General features: G+C 36.2%; 1 protein-coding gene across 3 annotated transcripts in view; it reads right to left on the reverse strand.

Annotated features, from left to right (window-relative positions):
• Nucleotides 1-4,744: 4,744 nt before the first annotated feature.
• Nucleotides 4,745-19,798, reverse strand: part of LOC126355177 (cytochrome P450 6k1-like) — a 103,668-nt gene continuing 88,614 nt past the window's right edge. For all 3 annotated transcript variants that reach the window (XM_050005391.1, XM_050005390.1, XM_050005389.1), the window contains 3 exons: nt 16,592-16,813; nt 15,999-16,250; nt 4,745-5,981 (listed from right to left, as the gene is read on the reverse strand). In XM_050005391.1, coding sequence (XP_049861348.1) covers nt 5,809-5,981; nt 15,999-16,250; nt 16,592-16,813 — 647 coding nt within the window. In that variant the 3' untranslated portion in view covers nt 4,745-5,808. The remainder of the gene's footprint in view (nt 5,982-15,998; nt 16,251-16,591; nt 16,814-19,798) is intronic.

Consider the following 19,798-nt stretch of genomic DNA (forward strand, 5'->3'; position numbering starts at 1 on the left):
TTATATTGTGAAACCCTGCCCCCCGCCAAATTTCATCATTCTAGACCAATGAGCAATTTTACGTATTTTTTTTCTTTAATTGTACTATGAATCCTTGTTTCTTGACAAATTTTATGACACCAGATCAACGGGAACTACCCTATACGTTTTGATGCGCGAATTCTCGAATATCTAAATATGGTATAAACGCCTGTAATTTTGATTGCATTGACTTAGAAGCTTAAAGTTTTTACACGGCCAAGGGACCTTGGACCTTACTACGTGGCATAAATTTCAACTTGATATGCTCTCCCATTCCTCAGAAAAACGTTTTAACAGTCGAGGAGACATACAGACGGACAACACAGTGATCCTATAAGGGTTCCGTTTTTACTGATTGACCTACGGAATCCTAAACGTGTTGATAGTTGCAATGTAAATCTGCTACAGCACTCCAAAATATTAATCTTCTCATTAAAATAGCTATGATGGGAAATGTACTATATAGATTCTTTTTAGGGTTCCGTATCCCACTCGTTAAAAACAAAACCGTTAGAGGATCACTTTGTTGTCCGTCCGTCCGTCTGTATATCTGTCCGTCCAACTGTTAAAAACCCTTTTTCTCAAGAACGGGTGGACGTATCAAGTAGAAATTTATGCCACAATAGTAAGATCCTTGGCAGTGTAAAGTCTTAAAGCTTTTAAATCAACGCAGTCAATATACACAGCCATTTATGTTGCAAGATCCTGCTCCTGGCGGTGTAAAATAACTGTGCGCAACGGAAAATAATAAACGCTAAAATGAAGATTCGGCCCTGTCTGACTACCCCCTGAAGCAGATCTTAGGATCTCTTAATGCTAAACCTAAACAGAAATGAATAATTAAGGTAACTAATTACACTAAATGATAGACGTTGTTGCTGCTTATATATTTATTGTATATTAAAAACAATCTTTAATTACGAACGTTTATATTTCCTAACTAAAATTACTGATCCATTGAGCAACTCGGTCCTTTTATTATGACTGCGCGATCTAATATAAATAACGCGAAATGACTGACATCATCTGTGTACCAAAACAAGAAGACACTACTTTTAAAAATGATCTACAATGGAGTGCAACGTCAGTGAAAATAAATCTTACGTGATCACAGCTGTTTAGCCTTATAGCCCCTAATAAGCCACATCAATTAGCAATATCACCGTATGTACTGCGTCCGGTGCGTCGGAGTAATGGTTCTCATACACGTCTGCGACGATGGAAGAACTCCAGCCACAAAATAAACTCTTTCAAAGAGTAGGACGGCTGATGGGGTCCTCTGACTACTCTACTCTAATACTGTGTTCTACAGACGAGAAATGCGAACTCCCAGCCACAAGGACGCAGTTCAGATAACGCCTCAACGTAAGTATAGGCAGAAGTGGTGCTCTCAATCACTGAACGCTGCATACTCAACGACGACTTCATCCCAGAGGCGAAGGTCAGAATCGTGTTAAGTTCACAACAGTACAGTGCACAACCGCTCTAACTATAAAATCTCGTGAGAGCAAAGACAGCAAGTCCGTGCGTACCAACAAGAGGCTGATACTGAGCAACAGTCACACACGGGAGCTCAAAATGGAAAACCTCGTCTCTCCACCGCCGGCCTCCCTGCAAGGCTCAGCTCCCCACCATCCTGATTCCGAAAACGAATCATCTTCCCGAAACCACGGAATATTATCCCTCTCCACAGATTCTTCCGACCGCCGACCAACCATATTTTAGTCTTTTGTCGTCCAGCACTGACAGTTTGCGACGAAAAACCTATACTCATACCATGGTATGCTTCTGAGTAAAAATCGTTGGAAATAACCCAGCCTGTCTGGTTTCCGAGGTGCCGTTTCTTCGTTCCTCTCACCTACGTCCAAGATTTTCGTAGTTTCCGAAGTATAATCCTTTCGGTTCGGCTACAAACTGGCCGGTCGCGACTCTGTTGTGCTGCAGCGCTTCGGTGGTAGGACGTCCGTCTTGCTATTTCCTGTGTTTAAGCAGGACCAACACACCTGTGTGGGTCTTCCACCCAGAGCTTGATTTCTGCCGTTTCATCTCCACTGGCGTTCCAACCTCTACTAGTATAGGCAATCATCATTACACCGTTTCTTATAACAAAGGCACTCCGTCACCTTTCACGCAATAAGCTTTAACAATTATTTACAAGACGTACGTGACAATGTCAGTCTCCTTTATATATACATATATACGATGTGCAACCTATCAAATAATATCTAATTGTGGTTGTAGCTCACGGCAAAGTATGAGGATGAGTTCTTGTAAGATGCGAAATTATAGCCACCTTACAATGTCGCATTTTTTTATACTCGAAAACTCATTCACCAAAACCTATATAGGGCACTTCCTGTTCTCCTAGAATCATGAAATTTGGCAGGAAGCAAGATTTCACAGTACAACCAAAGGAAAGAATACGAAAAGTGTAAATTAGTAATTACAGCGCACGAAAATAATATTTCTTTCGTCATTTTTATGCGATGTCATACTTGAAATTAAAACAATCAGTAATTCTGCATTCAGTCCGACTGGATTGTAATGAAAAAGTCAAAAATCAGGCAAGGAATGACTTAATTGCTCATGTAACACTTTTCGCAATTCATCCATCGTCATTTATCCAGATGCAATTGCTGCATGTAGGAATGTGAACATTAGTTTCAAATACAAGTTGAAACATTTCATCAACGTGCAACAATCGCTCCTGGATATCTGATGATAGATAAATTCTGAAACACATCATAGGAGCAATAAAGTCACTCCTTGCCTAATGTTTGACTTTTACCACTGTGATCCAGTCAGCCTGAAGGCAAAACCACTAATCACTATAATAACTGTCGCCTGCCTACCGTTTGACCTCATCACATTTATATTATTGAAATCAAAATATATTATTGAAATCAAAATATATTATTGAAATCAAAATATCTCTGGGATCGATATCTTCCCCATATCAGTGTCAATAACAGGTAAAAGTGGTCGAAATTCTTGATCCCTGTAATAAATTAACTGCCTATATACATAATTAAGTTTGTACGGAGCCCTCAGTGCTTGAGTCCTAATTGCACCAGGCCAATTTTCTTTTTAATCTTCATTGATCCATTATGGATAGTGGGATGACGGCTGGCATGAGCTTCTTGATGCAATAATTTACCAACAGCTGTATGATTTGTAAAAGTTCATTTCATTTTATGAACTTCTATGTGCTACCAGTTTCGGCATTACATTGATGCCATCTTCAGGCCCCACTCACCATAGTCGTAAAATCGCTATACTCGGAAGGAGCCATATAACTGAATTCATGAATCAATCATCCTGCAACAGCTCTTGGTGGCCAGGTGACACAGTTTATTATGATTGACGATTTTCTGTTTTGTGACTGAATACATAATTTTTATCAACTGATAAATGGGTTAGATAGCTGTGTGAAATCAAACATGAATGTTGTTTTCAATACTGACAAACACAGTACAGCACTTTTTCACTGTTCCAATATATAAGGCAAAAATTGGTGCAGTGATCACATAAAAGAAAGAGATCAAATATAACTCAGTATTGCTTATTCAGGTATATATTTTTTTAGAATGCAACATGCCTAGAATTTTATGACAATATTTCAAAGCAAGAATAGGTGTTGCTAAAGTTTAATTCCTCAAAGAAAAATAACTGCAATTATACTGCGAGGGTTTATAACGTTCTTATGTTTTAGAATTACAAAATAATATAATGTAATGTAATTGGACAGGTAAAAAATCTACTCACCTAGTGGCAACAAGAAACAAATGTACATGAAGATTGAGTAAATGTGCAAGCCAGATGTCATCCGGTGCAATCCCCAACAATCAGTACTCCTTCTCATGCCATCTGCTAAATCTCCCATAACCCAGGGCTCTGGGCAACTTTTCCAAATTCACCCCATTTCCTATGCCTTGCAAGGCCTTCATCCATTTTCCTTCCACTTTAACCCAGAAGAAGGAGCCTCTGGATCTGAAAGCTTGCTCATTTACTTAACAATTATATATTGTTTTCTCCTGCCACCACTTGGTGAGTTGATTCTTTTGTCTACCCAATTACACTGTATTTTCAAAAACTGATTATTTTCATTAGAATAATTAAATGTCAAACTTTATCTTCCACAGTTTGATCTTTTACTGTTATTTTGCCATAGATTACATACTACAGTTCAGAGATTTTTGTCCAGTGTCTCCGAGTAATGTCATACCTTTTCGTATCTTGGTGTCTTACATTTCGTTAAATCAGTCCACTAGAGCAATGTACATAATGTTGAAAAAATTACTCAGTCATTTATTTGAACCATATCTATTGTAGATATGTTGCCCAAACTTTATGAAATTTCAGTGCATTTACAAATTTTGTTTGCTTCTTTGATTTTAGGTGAGTGTTATCATCATTCTTTTATAAACATACTCTTTGATATTGTCAACTTATCACTTAAAAAATTCTTATTATTGATTAGCTTTGGTCAGAATTATACTTAATTCTCAATGCCATTACCACATAATTTTAGGCAGTATATTGCATCCTTGTACTTTGAGAACATTCAGTAAAGTTAGTTTCAGCTATGATTGTGATGTTAGAGAGGTCTGAGCCAGAGCAGTTCATTAAATAATCATGGACCTCTTTAAAATGGATTGAAGGGTATAGCACATTATCAGTTTTTAAATACAAATTTACACTACTTTTAACTGTAGTGCTACAATTATGCTACAATAAATGCTCATTTATTTGTACTTCTCTTTTGATTACAACAATTATGATCAGGCAAACTTCACACTTATCACATGACAGATGTATTAAGCAGCAGATGTAACAGATATGTAGGGCCTACGTGATGAAATGACTTACAATAAATTTTACAAAGCAAAGGAGGAGCAAAACACACATTACAAAACACATCTTTTATTAACATGAAATTCTTCTTCATTACATCTAGAGTAAGCCTTATTCATAAGAATATTAATTTTGTTCAATATAAAAATTAAAAATAAATTAAATAATTGTTTCCGAATACAGTATTTCTGCTCCACACAATATGGCCATCTTCTTTACCTTCTGCTACATATTTGCACTATACTTTTACATTTTATTAAAAATTTTAGTTGTGTACAAAAACTTTGGATGGGCATAATTAAAGTTAGTTGTTTATTATTGTGTGTGATAAAATCCACATCCTTATTACAAGGCATGTACTTTAGAGTGTTGTAGTGTCAACCTAAATGACTGTGGAAAGACAATCAGAGGAAGACATAGTTACAAACTGACAACTCAACAATGACTATGCCTGGCACAAAAAATATTTCAACACCACAACATGAATACATACAGCTTCCTCTTCCATTACATTTACATGCTACAAATTTGATTTATAATAAATCATCATGTGAAGGCACACTGTTCAGTTATGAATGTTTCTTCTAAGGTATTGCTATCACATTGTCCCTTCTAGGACAGAGTTTTCTTTTGAGGATAATAAAGTGTCAGGATTTCATACATACTGTTGCAAAATTGCCAAAGTGTGTAATCCTCAGAAAGGTATCAATAAATAAATTGTTAATATGATAATATTCTCATCTATGTCAAAACCTAATCTATTTGCATATATATTGGAACTTCAGTCAACATACAGAAATGTAGCAAGTCGTGTAACATAATAGATTCTTATAGCCACAGATTTATAATCAGGCAATTGCAAAAGCACAGCCATAAGAATAAGCTTTATTCATAGAAAAGTATCTCATAAATTATTGTAGTTTATACTAAAAATCAATGAGCATTTATTTTTTCAAGGCGTAACCAGATTCCATTTTTAGATTTAAGTAACATTGACTTGGTATCAATCTGACATGGAACATCAGTCTTTTCATATCTTTTCAAATTAAAATCTTTCAAAAGATGAGCCATTCCTATTTTGGTGCTCATTATTGCAAACCTTGCACCTGCAAAAGAAAATAGAGTGAGACTTATACACCATAGCAATATCGTGTAAAGGTTTTACAACCACATCTACATATTTTTCCAATCAGTTTTCACAAAATAATAATGGACTTTTTAACAAAACTGAAACCATCTTAAGTGATTTTATATTATAGAATAAACGGAGGTATTTAGAAAAATTTTACACCACAGTGTATTACTTATTTCAATAACAAACTTCAGTTACAGGTAAAAATAAGATTTTAGTGGCAGAAAAACCTTTGGCTACAAAGCAGCATGAACATTTAATAAAGCAATGGACAAATTTCAGCATTCACTCACATAAAATGGATGTAAAAGTGCAAAAGTGAATCATTATTTACCTCTTTGTTTCATAACCACATTGTTACACTGCTGTATTTACTTTTTCAAAAAGAAATTGAAAGTGAGTCACAGCTGGAATTGGTAAACTCACACAAATTCCTGGGTGTAACACTTAGTAGGGACATGAAATGGGACAATTCTAGAAGCCCAGTTGTGGATAAAAGTGGTAATAGATTTTTGTTTATTGATAGAACACTAGAGAAATGCAGTCAGTCTACAAAGGAGATTGCTTACAAATCACTTGTTCAACCCATCCTAAAATATTGCTCAAGTAAATGTAAATGGAATGGGATGTATCCACTGCCATGCATTACACAGTGACTGGCAGAGTATAGATGTAGATGCAGATGAATCACCAGCTCCCAGTCTGATTGGGTTTTGCCCAGGTGGAAGGCACAGCACTGGGGTTAACTGATTTTGGATACAATCATAGCCAGCCCAGATAGTGCACTCAATCACAGTGTTCATTCCAGACCACTAAGCATGGCTTCATATTGTCACCTTCATTCTAATCATGCATCCAGTGTGAGGCATGAAGCAGGTGCAGCACCCAGGGGTGGAATGCAAATGGGATAATGATCTAACATTCTTCTTAATAAATAATTAAGAGAGTATGCTCAGACCATCCCACAGGGATGCTCACATTCTGAGTTTTGTAACTGATCCTTTCACAATATGTGCAAGCCACCTCTGCTGAACTGACAACAATACTTCGCAAACTGATGGGCCCCACCTAATTGCTGAAGCTACTTTGTGAGCAGTTACTGGGAACTCATCTAGAGTTTCGTGCATGTTTCTTGCAGTTTGTCACAGAATGTAATTTGTTCCTTACGAGACAGATACACCCTTTGTAAATAATTACTAATGTCTTTTTCTTGATATGTGAATAGCTGCACTGAGCTGTTTTCAAAGTTGTTGATGAGAATGCTCTTGGCAGTTATGTGCCATTTGTGTCTTTGTGTGACAATACAGCCCTATTTTGAATAGCAATGCATTAACTGACAGAGTATGATGCTTGCCTGGTGAGAAAGTTACAAAAAATTGGAAAACATGGTTAAAACTTTCTTTTTTTTAATTTATTTCAGAAAATCTTGTTTATGTGTACTGGAGAATTCTTATTTATTATCTTTCTTGCATAGTTGATTTAATGCATAGGCTGCTAGTCACCCTATGTACAATTAGTTTAGTATCTGCACATGCATGATGATGATGCTACATTAAGTGATTGGCATTAGTTTTATTATCCACTATATTCTTTATATCACTGGGTAGGTAGCGAAACATTTTTATAGCTAAATACGCGATTCCTCTCTGTGCCAAAAGAAGGATGAGTGATGGACAGTGTAAATCATTTCTCTTGTCTGCTAATGCATTTATGAATGTTACTGTTGTTTTCAAACTGCTATTCATTGTTGACAACAAACACCATAAGGGAATAAGTGCACTGAGGGCCTGAGGTAAGAATGCCCAACTGTTAAAAGAGCTGTCTACCACAGATGCTACAAAGGATGCCGCACATCATTCCTATTAAACAGTTATGTACAACAAAAACTTCTTTCCTCAATGCTGATTTACACCATAAAATGATGTTGTAAGATGCTAGTGAATGGAAACAGGAAAAGTAAGTCAACTTTTTTACATTTGCATTTCCAAAATCTATTATCTGTAATGCAGAGGTCAGAGAGCTAAGGCTTTTAAGAAGGTCGGTAACATGTGACTTGGTGTTCAGGTTCTTATCTATGAGAGTTGCCCAGAAAGTAATGCACCACATTTTTTTCCCAGCCAAAAACAATGCTACAAATTTGAAACATTATGTATGTATTATTTTAAGTATGTTGAGTGAGTGCCTCAAGTTACCCTTACTTAAGACAGACAGCGTAGCTGCAGGACAGTTTCAAAATGGAGTCTGTAGGCGATGTACATTACAAGAAATGTGCCGTCATTGAATTTCTCACTGCAGAGAAAGAAACAGTGCAGAATATTCACAAACGCTTGTGCAAAGCCTGTGGAGCATCTGCTGTCAACTGAAGTACAGATAGTCACTGGGCACAGATGGTGAGGTCACCAGAAGGCAGTTTGGCAGAGCTCCATGATTTGCAGCAGTTGGGTAGACCATCCACGGCTGTCACACTTGACATGTTGTCCACAGCTGTCACAACTGACATGTTGCAGCAAGCTGATGTTGTCATTCGTGAGGACAGATGGATTACGACTTAGCAGTTGGTGCTACATCTGTCAATCAGCAAAGAAAGTGTGGAGGTACAAGTCTGAGGACTGTTGAACACATTGCAAAACAGGGTTGGATAGTGTTACCCCACCCACCCTAAATCCCTGGCCTAGTCCCCTAGAACTTTCCGTTGTTTGGGACATTAAAGGATGCCATTCGTGGAAGACATTTGAGGATGATGAGGAGGTGATACACACAGTGAAGCACTGGCTCTGCCACCAGGACAAGGATTGATATTGACAGTGCATACATGCCCTTGTTTCGCACTGGAGGAAGGCCATAGAATGGGACGGAGATTATGTGGAAAAATAGGATACATAGAGGAAACACCATTCTTTTGTGTGTGTAATTCTCATTATGTCCAATAAAGAACTGTTGAAAAAATATGTGATGCGTTACTTTCTGGGCAATCCTCATACATAAACAGCTAATGTTTAGAATACTATGTTTCATTTATTGATTCACCATCACACATTATTTCTAAAGGTGTGGTAAGTCCTTATGCAGTACTGAAGTGCATGCATTGTCTTTTATCTAAATTCAGTGACAGATCATTTGCAGATAACCAGCTATTCCTTATCAAGAAAACATTATTTATATTTTCAAATGTTGAAGTTACTCCATTCAGCATCATTATAATACTTACATTGTCAGCAAAGAGAACTACTTCTGCTTCTTAGGTATATGATGGAAGATCATTTATATATAACTAGCTATTAATGGCAGCTTTGCTCACATTGCAGTAGCTTTGTTAGGATGAGTGATGGTGAATAAGTAATCTATGTACATGCAGTAATGTCAGCTGCTCACACGTGTTCTGACATGGCGGCACATACAGTGTCAGTGCTGGTTGGTGGATGGTGGAGGGAATGGGCAGGAGAGCATGTCTATGCACTGCACTATTGAAGTAGCTATACATCATGTGATGTGTACATTATGTAACAAATTTAAATATAATTTATTATGGTTTACATTCACTGATGTAAAAAAAGATATTCCATTTTGTACTTTACCCTCTTAGGGCGTAGATTTTTTTTACTTGGCCTATGCTCTTCATCAGAGTTCAAGCTATCTCCATACCAAATTTCATCAAAATTGGTGCAGCAGTTTAGTCATGAAAACATAACAAACCTACTTTTGCATTTATAATGTTAGTATGGACAAGTTAAAGAGCAGAAGCAATACTTATTCCTGTGATATACCTGTAGCAATTATTCCTCATTTTGAAGATGCTGTTTTCATTTCATATGCTCCCAGAGTTTCTTAATGCAACACCCCGCATCCTTTTAGTTAGGACAAAAACCAGTTAACAGCAAGATCTCTAATACCACAATATTTGAGCTTCTCTAAGAGAATACTGGGAGCTGCACAATGAAATGCTCTTGACAAGTCACAGGAGATATCCCATCATTCAAATTTTGTATAATCTGATTTGCATACTGAAAAATAACTTGTTCTGTGAAGAAACCGGTTTGAAGTCCAAACTGATATTGATTAAATATTTTATTTTAGGAGAGCTTTTTCATGGTTCTTGCACAAACAATTTTTTCCAGTGCCTTCAAGAATGAGGTAGTAAGTAGTGGGACTGTTCAGTAAATATTAATATCTGTTTTACTATCTTTCTTGTAAATGGATCTGACAATTGCATATTTTGTCCATATTGATCCATCATTGACATGGGACATTGCCTAGTCAAATAATTATAAATCAAATTTGCCAACAGTTGTGTGATTGAGATGTTATTTTATTTTATTTTGACTACCAGTTTCGGGATTGCTCTAAGCCACCTTCAGGCCCCACATGCATCTCTCAAAAATAAACAATATTGTCAAACAGTACCATATATTCCTAGATGTTGTGATTTCAAAAACATATCCCAAGTGCTTCATTAGAAGACTTGATTGCAATGACAATATCATTTATTCTTGAGAGATGCATATGAGGCCTGAAAATGGCATGTGGAATGCCAAAACTGATAGTCAAAATAAAATAAAATAAAATAACATCTCAAATACACGGATGGTGGTGAATTTCATTTATAATTGCATATTTTAGCCTGTCTGTAAATATCCCTTGTGGCAGTGAGGTGTTATGTATGTGACTAAAAACAATGCACATATTTGATGCACATGATTTTATTACTTTACTCAAGATATTGTAAACTCTTGAGAGTCTTTTTTGGGTTTTGTGAGAGTTAATTACATTCTTAATTTCTTTGGCAGAGCATGGAGTAATTGTAATTTGCCTGTATGTATTTCCTGTTGCATATATTCTATTGTTTTATCTGTTGAACATTCACACCAATCTACAAAGTCACATTTGCTTTGTTTTGCCTTTCACAAGCTAGGAAGACTTAGCTTTGCCCATTGTAAACCAGAAAGAGCAGACTCTAGAAAAGTTTGGGAAATAATGTGAAGCCATGAGATGACTACTGCAATCCAGAAAGAAGACATAACAATTAAGCCTCTCTGTAGGAGTTATAATTGAGAGAATCTGAGGCTAAACCTTTAGAGAGGTAACCCCAGACACTATTCTTCTCTTGCTACAAAATTTTAATGCATCCAAGCAATGCCAAACCCATGCTAGATGCAAAGCTACAAAATAAAGTAATACAATGTAGAAAAATTAGGTGCATTTGGCCAAACAATGAGCATAAATAATCTGTGTCAAGCTGCAGTGTCATACATAATAATTCTTATTACACTTTTCATCTGTGAATGTGAATTAGCCATTAGAAGTGTGAAAAGTATACCAAAATGTGATGATACAAAATCACAAGGAGGAGCAACATGAGGTGCTTGTGTGCCATTAAAAATGAAGGTTAAGAACCACTTATAAGACCACTCTTTTTAATGAATGGAAGTTACAGTTACGAAACTGCCACGGAGAAACTCACTCTATAGTGTCACCTGATATTCCTGGAATAGTACTGCATAATTACTGTAATAGACAGTCTTACAGCAGAAGAGAATGTTTCTGGTGCTTGCTGAAACACCCTTAGATTGCCTCAAATAAAGAGTGCTTGGCTTTGTTAAAGTTATGCAACTATTGTTGACCTGTCATGAAGCTGGTAATGTACTATGTTTAAGACTACATCATAGCATGGCATAAGAGTTACATTTGCATTATTACAAAGCTAACAATAAATAAATAGATCATTCCTTGCAAATACAATGAAACATTCTTCAAAAGCTAAAAGTTATCCCCTCCCCCCTCCCCGCTGATGATACTATGCAGAAGCTATCCACTTCGAAGCAGTCAAGGTGAAACAACAGTCTTCAACTAACAACCCAAAAGCAGGTATTGCATCACTACTAAGTAACTAAAATTGATGGTACTTCAGCACACTTAACTACAGGTGAAGTAAATACCGCAAAATTTCACATAAACCAACCTTTAACATAACAGCAACAGCTGCCAAGTGGAGGTCTCAGTATAAGAACAATTAAGTGCAAACATTGTTGCTCTTCATGAACTGTGTCAGACTGAAGAGAGAGTAATTTTATTTATTTAATGCTATAGAATAGATAGATAGTAATTTCCAGAGCATGTGCTGAGAATGTGGACACAAATCTGAAATGGGTTCTGTGGCCAGTGACTGGCTAATTACATAAGTAAGGAGCTTCTGTGCAGTAAGCAAGGAGATCACATTTCTTACCACCAGAGACACTGGTTAGTATACATGCACCAAGTGAACGATGAAGTGTAGAGGGTAATGAGGAAGCTATAGCTTCAAGTATAATACAGAGAAAAGGAACCATCAAGCTCTACACAGAAATAGTTCAAAAAATATGCCCAACAGTATTTTGAAAGCACAAGAAGAGCAAAAGAGTGTTACATGCCTAACAGAGTGTGAGAGAAACAGAGATGTAAAACAATGGCTGATTATGAATGTGAATTATAAATTAGCAGTTATACAGCAGGATAAAGATTTATGAGAAAAGATGAAGAGTTCTTGGTCTTATAAAAATATTTTCCACTCCTGAACTTATTTATTTTGTTGGCCAACCTAGTTTCTCAAACCTCTTCCAGTAATTAAATTGCATCCCTGAATTATGATACTGAAAGGTAACCAAAAATTCCCACCTAAAGCTTCCACAACCTCCATTATTAGCTTCAAAACAAATTTCTTTAAATGTGGCAGTAGGCTGCATTTCAAGATACCAGATTTGGTGGAGAGAATGGATGTTCCAACAATTAATACTTCTAATTCCTCAATTTCGCTATTGCCAAAGCTCCTTTGTTGCCAGATGCATCCCCCCCCCCCTCTCTCTCTCTCTCTCTCTCTCTCTCTCTCTCTCTCTCTCTCTCTCTCTCTCTCTCTCTCTGTTTGCAATCCAGGTATGTTTTCATGTATCTTAGTATTTAGAAATTATTGTTCTGTTCTTTGCAAGGCACTTAATAAGAAAAAGTCATTTTGCTCCAGAAAAAAGTCAATATAACAATAATAATAATAATAATAATAATAATAATAATAATAATGTTACTGAAAGTGGCCCCACTCTGAATGCTCCTTTGTTTCTGGCAGGATCTAGTGGACTCACATTACATTCATAGTAACTATATATTGCTCATCACCATTCAGATTTTTTTTAATGATTCAAATATTTTTTGAGAAATCCAGTTTCTCATCAGCTTCTGATCAACATACAAGAAATGTAACATTCATCTTACACACAGCTTTCTAATAGTTAATTCTTCTATTAAAATGTACTCCACTATTTCTTCTGATTATTACCTGTTATAGTGTTGCACATTTTCTTGAAGTGCCCATCATTGTTTGCAGTTTTGCAGTGTTTCTCATAAAGATCATTTAAAAATTGTAATTTGAATATAGATCACAAACAATTAATTTTCACAACTAAATGAGTAAACTCCTAACAAACCTTCACCAACTGTGTATGAATTTCCACTGATGATGAATGTCTGCTTTAAAAAACCAATTAATTAAAGGTTAGCCACAAACCACATTGACATTTGACTTCTACATCATGTACTAACATAACACAATAAAATTTCACCGATATTAACAATTAACATGACCATGCCATGCCATGCTATGCCATTGCATTCCCGACAGTAATTTTTTCCACCTTGCTCTCATAATAGAAAAAAAGAAAATATGACTGAATGCTTTCAAAAAGAGCTAAATTCTGAGGATTTGACTGATTTTGTCTGAGATACAGAAAGACAAAGAGACTGATTCAATACATAAGATATGGAAAAATGTACAAGGGTGTGAACAGAAAAGCTAAATACCAGAAAAGCACAAGGGAAAGACAGAATAACTGTGAAGATGTTAAAAGTCAGGATGGCAATGACTACAAGAAGAGATTCCTTTCTGTCTACGAAATAAGATAATGCAAGGAAATATGCCAGTAAATACAAGAACAGATTGCAATGGAAAATCCAGGATGGAACAAAAACAATATTATGCTACTCACTGTTATATGGTGAGAATCAATCTATCCTTTTCATAACTGTCAGAATAGATTGTAACAATTATATGTATATTTCCCTTGCGAGAATGTGGTGTAAGGTGACACTCACTATGCTTTACATTCCTGTTACGTTACATGATGTCAGTCATTAAGATGTGGACTACAGAGAATCAAGAAGGATCTTGACAATAGGGTCTTTCACAAATCAGTTATTCATCATGAAAAATAGTTGGGAGAAGAAATGTGAGTTCAACAAGCCCACAAATGCCATTAGTTTTAGTTTCAGAAAAACATGTGACACTTTTTGCAGGCTAAGCCTCTACAATGTTCTGGAGGACTATCAAAGAAGTTTATTGGCAATGTGAGTACCCAAGACGTAACACATCCATAGTGCCAGGCAAGTAAATCTTGTCATTTATCTTCAAAACTGTGCTGGAAATAGTCATGTGTGAGAAGATGCAGTGTAGCAAGAAATTTTAGTGTGTATGTATGCTGGCTCAAACTGAAGAGACAGCAGTGAAAGACATCATCATAAGCATCATGAACACTGGCAAAAATTAAAGTGCACAGTTCCTTAGTAGTTACAGTACTATAATACAGATCAAAAACTCTCAGTACCATAAGAGTCAAAGACAAAAAGCTGTCAATCTTCACTTGTAAAACATCTGAAATGATGTTTAACCACTTGGCTGAGCTGTTCCTTGTGCTGCTATCTATCCCCACCCATGTAATTATTAACATGTCTTAAGGTGCTTTCTTACAGCGTGGCATAATCTGACATGTTTTGGTGATTGTTGTGAATGTAAGTTGTCAACAATTGAAGCTTTTGGTAGCAGTATGTGTACTATGAAAATTAGCACATTACAGTTTATTTATTTTGACAGTCTCGTGAAGATTTTTGCTGGAGCAGCAAATGCAAGTACAATAGTTTTTGGAAAATAGTTGTTTCAAGACTTTCTTTCCTAAAGTAACACATTTGAAAATACAGTTTCTGAACTAAGCCTTGTAGGAATAACATTGTGAATAAATAATAGAAATTTCAATTTTGGTTGGTACCCATCTGTGTACTATAATTATTGTTTCAATGCACCAACATGTGAACTCACAAACTGTTCAGCATATTTTTTCATCTCATTAATTATTATTATTGATAAACTATCATTGAAAATGAATGTGAAAATTTCAAGTAGACTCTTGCATCTGGTGTAAAATTCTAAATACACTTTGCAGAGCCTCCTGAATGTTGTCAACTGTGTACCTGAGCTCTGTTCGTCGAGCGTGCAGCCCAGTGCTGCCAGGCAAGTGAAACTCAGTTCGTCGAGTATGGTGAAAGGGTTAACACTAGAGTGAGACGCTGGTGGCTGGAGCTCTTATAAGATGGTGAACCAATGAAAAGCTTGACAGAATGAAGGAAAGGAAGATAAAAAGGGCATAGTGTGTGATGTGTATGCCTGAACACTCTGAAATCAAGTAATTTGATTGGAGTAGTTTTTATATCCTATCCACACTGATTATGAAAGGAGCAATAATAGGACAGCACTTAGAAAAACATGACACAACGTAAGTCCAAAAATAAAATCTAGCTGTAAGAATCACAGGATTTATGGTACTGGAGGACTATTATATGAGATAAATGTGAATTATTCTCTATCTGTTTCTTTCTTTCTCACTTTGATCTGATTCTCTTTGCTGCAGCTGGAAAAAAAAGATACTGAAGGAATATAAAAAAGCGTCATAATCTGGTACAATGACTGAAATAAAATGCATTTAGACTTTCACAGCAGCAGTACCAACAGTTTGCAACAAGTCTACAACAACAGCATCAAATGCAGACTCTACTTCAAAAACAACCACCATGGAACAAAACAAATTATGAGTTTGTTATACAAACAATAATTAACCATTATTTAAATGATTCTGCCTCAACATTTCAGAACTCTTTGCATAGAAAGAGCAGATAAAAAAGTTACCCCTCTTTTTTTACTCACCAATACAGTTCCTTGGACCACCACCAAATGGCAGATATACATGTGAAGGGCGTTTTAGTTTCTCTTCTGCCACAAATCTGTCTGGATCAAATTTATATGGATCTGGGTAGTACTGTGGATCATAATGCAATCCCATGACTGGTATGGACACACTATCTCCCACATCAATCTTCACATCTGTGCCTGGTATTGTGTAAGGTTTGGTGCACATCCTGTCAATCCTTGCCACTGGGGGATGCATGCGCAGGGCCTCTGTGATCAAATTAATCAGATTTTTAAAAATAGATCCATTCTGTCTTTGTATAATGAAAACAATCTTGTAATTGTCTTCCACAATCATCACCCAAGAAATTGAAATTACAAGAGAACACTGATTGCTGCATTCTATGTTATATTACTGCTGCAGAATATCTGTGTGGAGTGATTAATTACATAAAAACTGACATGCAGCAGTTTCCTAATGAATGAGATTCAGTTCAATGTCACACATTATTCCAGCTGTACTCATAAATCAGGTGTATTTCACATTCTATGGATATGTCTACCATAAGAATATAATGGAAGAAACGTGTTTAATGAAGTACACTACTTACCTGACAACACATTTTCAAGATAATTCATCTCATTCAATGCTTCATATGTGCATACGCCTCCATATTTTAACAAAACCTTCTTCACTTCATTTCTAGCCTTTTCCTGAACATCAGGGCTTAGAGCCAATTCATAGCTGGCATAAGAAAGGAGTGTACTTGAAGTCTCATAGCCAGCAAGAAGAAATAAAACTGACTGAGCAACTATTTTATCATCTGTCATCACTGAAAACAATGAAACAAACAGGCATTCAACTGGGTTATATATTTTATTTGTTCAGATCTAAATCAATAAAATAGGGAATATGCAATGCAACAATAAACAAGTGATTATTTTCAAAATCTAAAAATATGGGCAAGATGAAAATTTTTCAGCATTACACAGATTTGCTTTTCTTTTGGCAAAAATGTGACTTTGAGTTACTGTAATCTCACTAGCTTATTCCACTGAGCATATTTCGTAACTGAAGTGTATTTCTGGAGGCCTGCAAAATATTCATCTATAGCTGCCATGACCTCTTCATTGAGAAGAAGTTTCTCAGCCTCAAGATTCTATAGTCATGTATATGCATGGAAGTCACAGTGCAAAATCAGCTGATGTTCCAACAATTCATAGTTTCAACTATTAACTGAAAGGCTATTTCTGGGCAGCTGTATTGTCTTAAAGAAAGATGATTTTTTCCATTCGTGATCTAATCTCATTTTTTTCCACCTTGTTCTTGAAGATGATTTGCATTATATTAGCAAGCTACTGTTTTTTTTCCTTTGCAAGAAAATCATGAAGAATAATTCCTTAATCATTCCAACAGATAATGGTGATTACCTTTCTCAGTGCAGAGTCAGGTGCTTCCCACCAACTCATTGCTCCACTGGTTTGCCATTTCTGGTCTGAAATGGTGGTCTCATGTCTGATCACTAATTAACAAACTTATTGCCAAAATCAAATTGATTTTAAAATGGTCCAAACATTGCTAAGAAATTAGTATTTGGTCATAATTCAACAAATCTATTACTCAACTTGCACAAAACTTGCTATAGTTAATTATTCATGCAAACTGTACCTTACCTATGTATGGTGTCACTTATTTAACAGCCTATCATCCAGTACCACACTCAGCACATTCTCTTTATTTCTATCCGTTGTTAGAGTTTTGGGACATCACCCACACAAATCACTTTCAAAAGAAGTATAGTTCACACAAATTCTGCCATTTGTTATTAACTGTTGAAAATGAATGAACTGACTTATACAACAAATACCACCAAATATGATTCTTTTAAAGGTTTACCAAGTTTGCATGACTTTCTGGAGACAATAAAAATGAAATCTATGAGAGCACAGTACTGAATGAAAGACACACAATACTTTGTAACAATGCAGAGTTTCCAAGTGCTGACTTCGAATAAAATGTTCTTGGGCTTCCAGCCTTATCAAGTAGTTGAAATGCCATGAGCTTTCAAACTAGAACTCCTTGACCACAATAAAGCTGAGTGACTGCTAATGGGCTGCTCGTACACACACATATACTATGACTGCTGGCCATGATGTCACTGGTGACGGTATAGTCTGTCAGCAAAATCATAAGCAAGGGAGCAAGTCACTGCTCTGCCCATCCAGATATGTCACAAAGTGCTTCTATATGCTGTTTAACACAGTTTTACCAGCTTTAAATCTGTGAGGAGACAGAGTGCAGTTACATCCAGATAGTGCCTAGCTTTAGGTAAATGCGTGATGGAATACAGAAGATGATTCCCCTCTTCCAAAACACTATATTGTACAGTACATCACATTCACACAGGAACAGAAGTCACAAGTTAGGATTCATATATGGACTACAAATGTAGAACTAAATACCTGTTCATATGAATGGCATAGTCCATATCAATTCATGCAGGCTAGGAAAAAATCTTACCTTCATAGTCTCGGATGTTATTGAATTTAGCATATGTTAAAATGACGAAAAAGTACGGAAAACATATTTTTTTGTTTTCTCCAAAACAATTTCTGCTCCAAGATACAGCCCTCCAAAGGAGACACTGTTCATACCATTTTGAAGATTTGAATTTTGGAAAAAATTTTTAAATGCTGTATCTCTGAAACACTTCTATATATTTTGCTGTTTTTTTTTATTTGAAAGGTAACTGCCTTATGATTACAGATAAATCCTCCATTTGGACTTACCTGTCAAAGCATTTACTATAGCATTCTGAACTTTTTTTTTTTAGGTTGAACAGGTTTTATAAACAACTGAAACTTTTACCATGCATAAAACCTTATCAAATAACAGGCTCAGAAAAATCAAAACCTACCCTTATTTAACACAATTTTAATTTTGAAAGATGAATAAGAGACGCATTTTTGAAGCATTTTAAATGGTTCCAAAATGTGTGTGATAGGTCCAAAGACTAAAAGGTTTCAATTTATACAACTTCTGTGCACTCTGTTTAGTACTGAAATTAGCCAGTCTATGAACTAAAAATGTGTTCCACTGCTTCAGTATCTTCCTTTGATGTAGACTGATGCCTTCCTGTTGAACCAATAGGAAATGGAGTGCTTACAGTCTTCAAAACATTCTGAACAGGAAGTGAGCACTGATGGCGTTATTGCTATCCTTCAGCTGGAAACCTATATCCAGCAGCTGGTCCATGTGGTAGCATAAAGGTCACTACAATTTCATTTAACTCGTAATTGGTGTCTATAATCTCTGCAATCCACCAGCCACACATGCCACAAACATTCCCTCTCTCACATTGTGAATCTGAATATTATCCTGCTGTTTCTGAGGTGTTGGCTGAACGAACTAAATTTCTTCTTTCTTGCTCTTTAAAGTGCATGCAGTATGAGTTCACCCATCACTTCGAGTCCAAAAATGTGTCTTCTGAATTCCTTTCACAGGAGTAGTTCGTTTGGACCATTCTTCTTTTCCTCTTTGGACAAAAGAATGAGGGCTGTGGATGTGTAAGATTTCATGCCTCTCATAAACCCTCAGCACTGTGAATCACAGCTGTATTTGGTCTGGAAAGATTATGTTTTGTATTGTGGTGCTTCAGCAGTCCCCCAAACCATCACAAGGCCCCTTCTCGTGACCAGTAGCACTTTATACCCAGTCAGTTGGCACAAGCGACTTGCTCAATTCAAACAGCTAGTAACGATTTTTTAAATATCTAGGAGCACCATCAGAAATAATGATGATCTTCTCTGCCCCTGTT

Source organism: Schistocerca gregaria, chromosome 3 (assembly GCF_023897955.1).
Source record: "Schistocerca gregaria isolate iqSchGreg1 chromosome 3, iqSchGreg1.2, whole genome shotgun sequence".
NCBI lineage: Eukaryota > Metazoa > Arthropoda > Insecta > Orthoptera > Acrididae > Schistocerca > Schistocerca gregaria.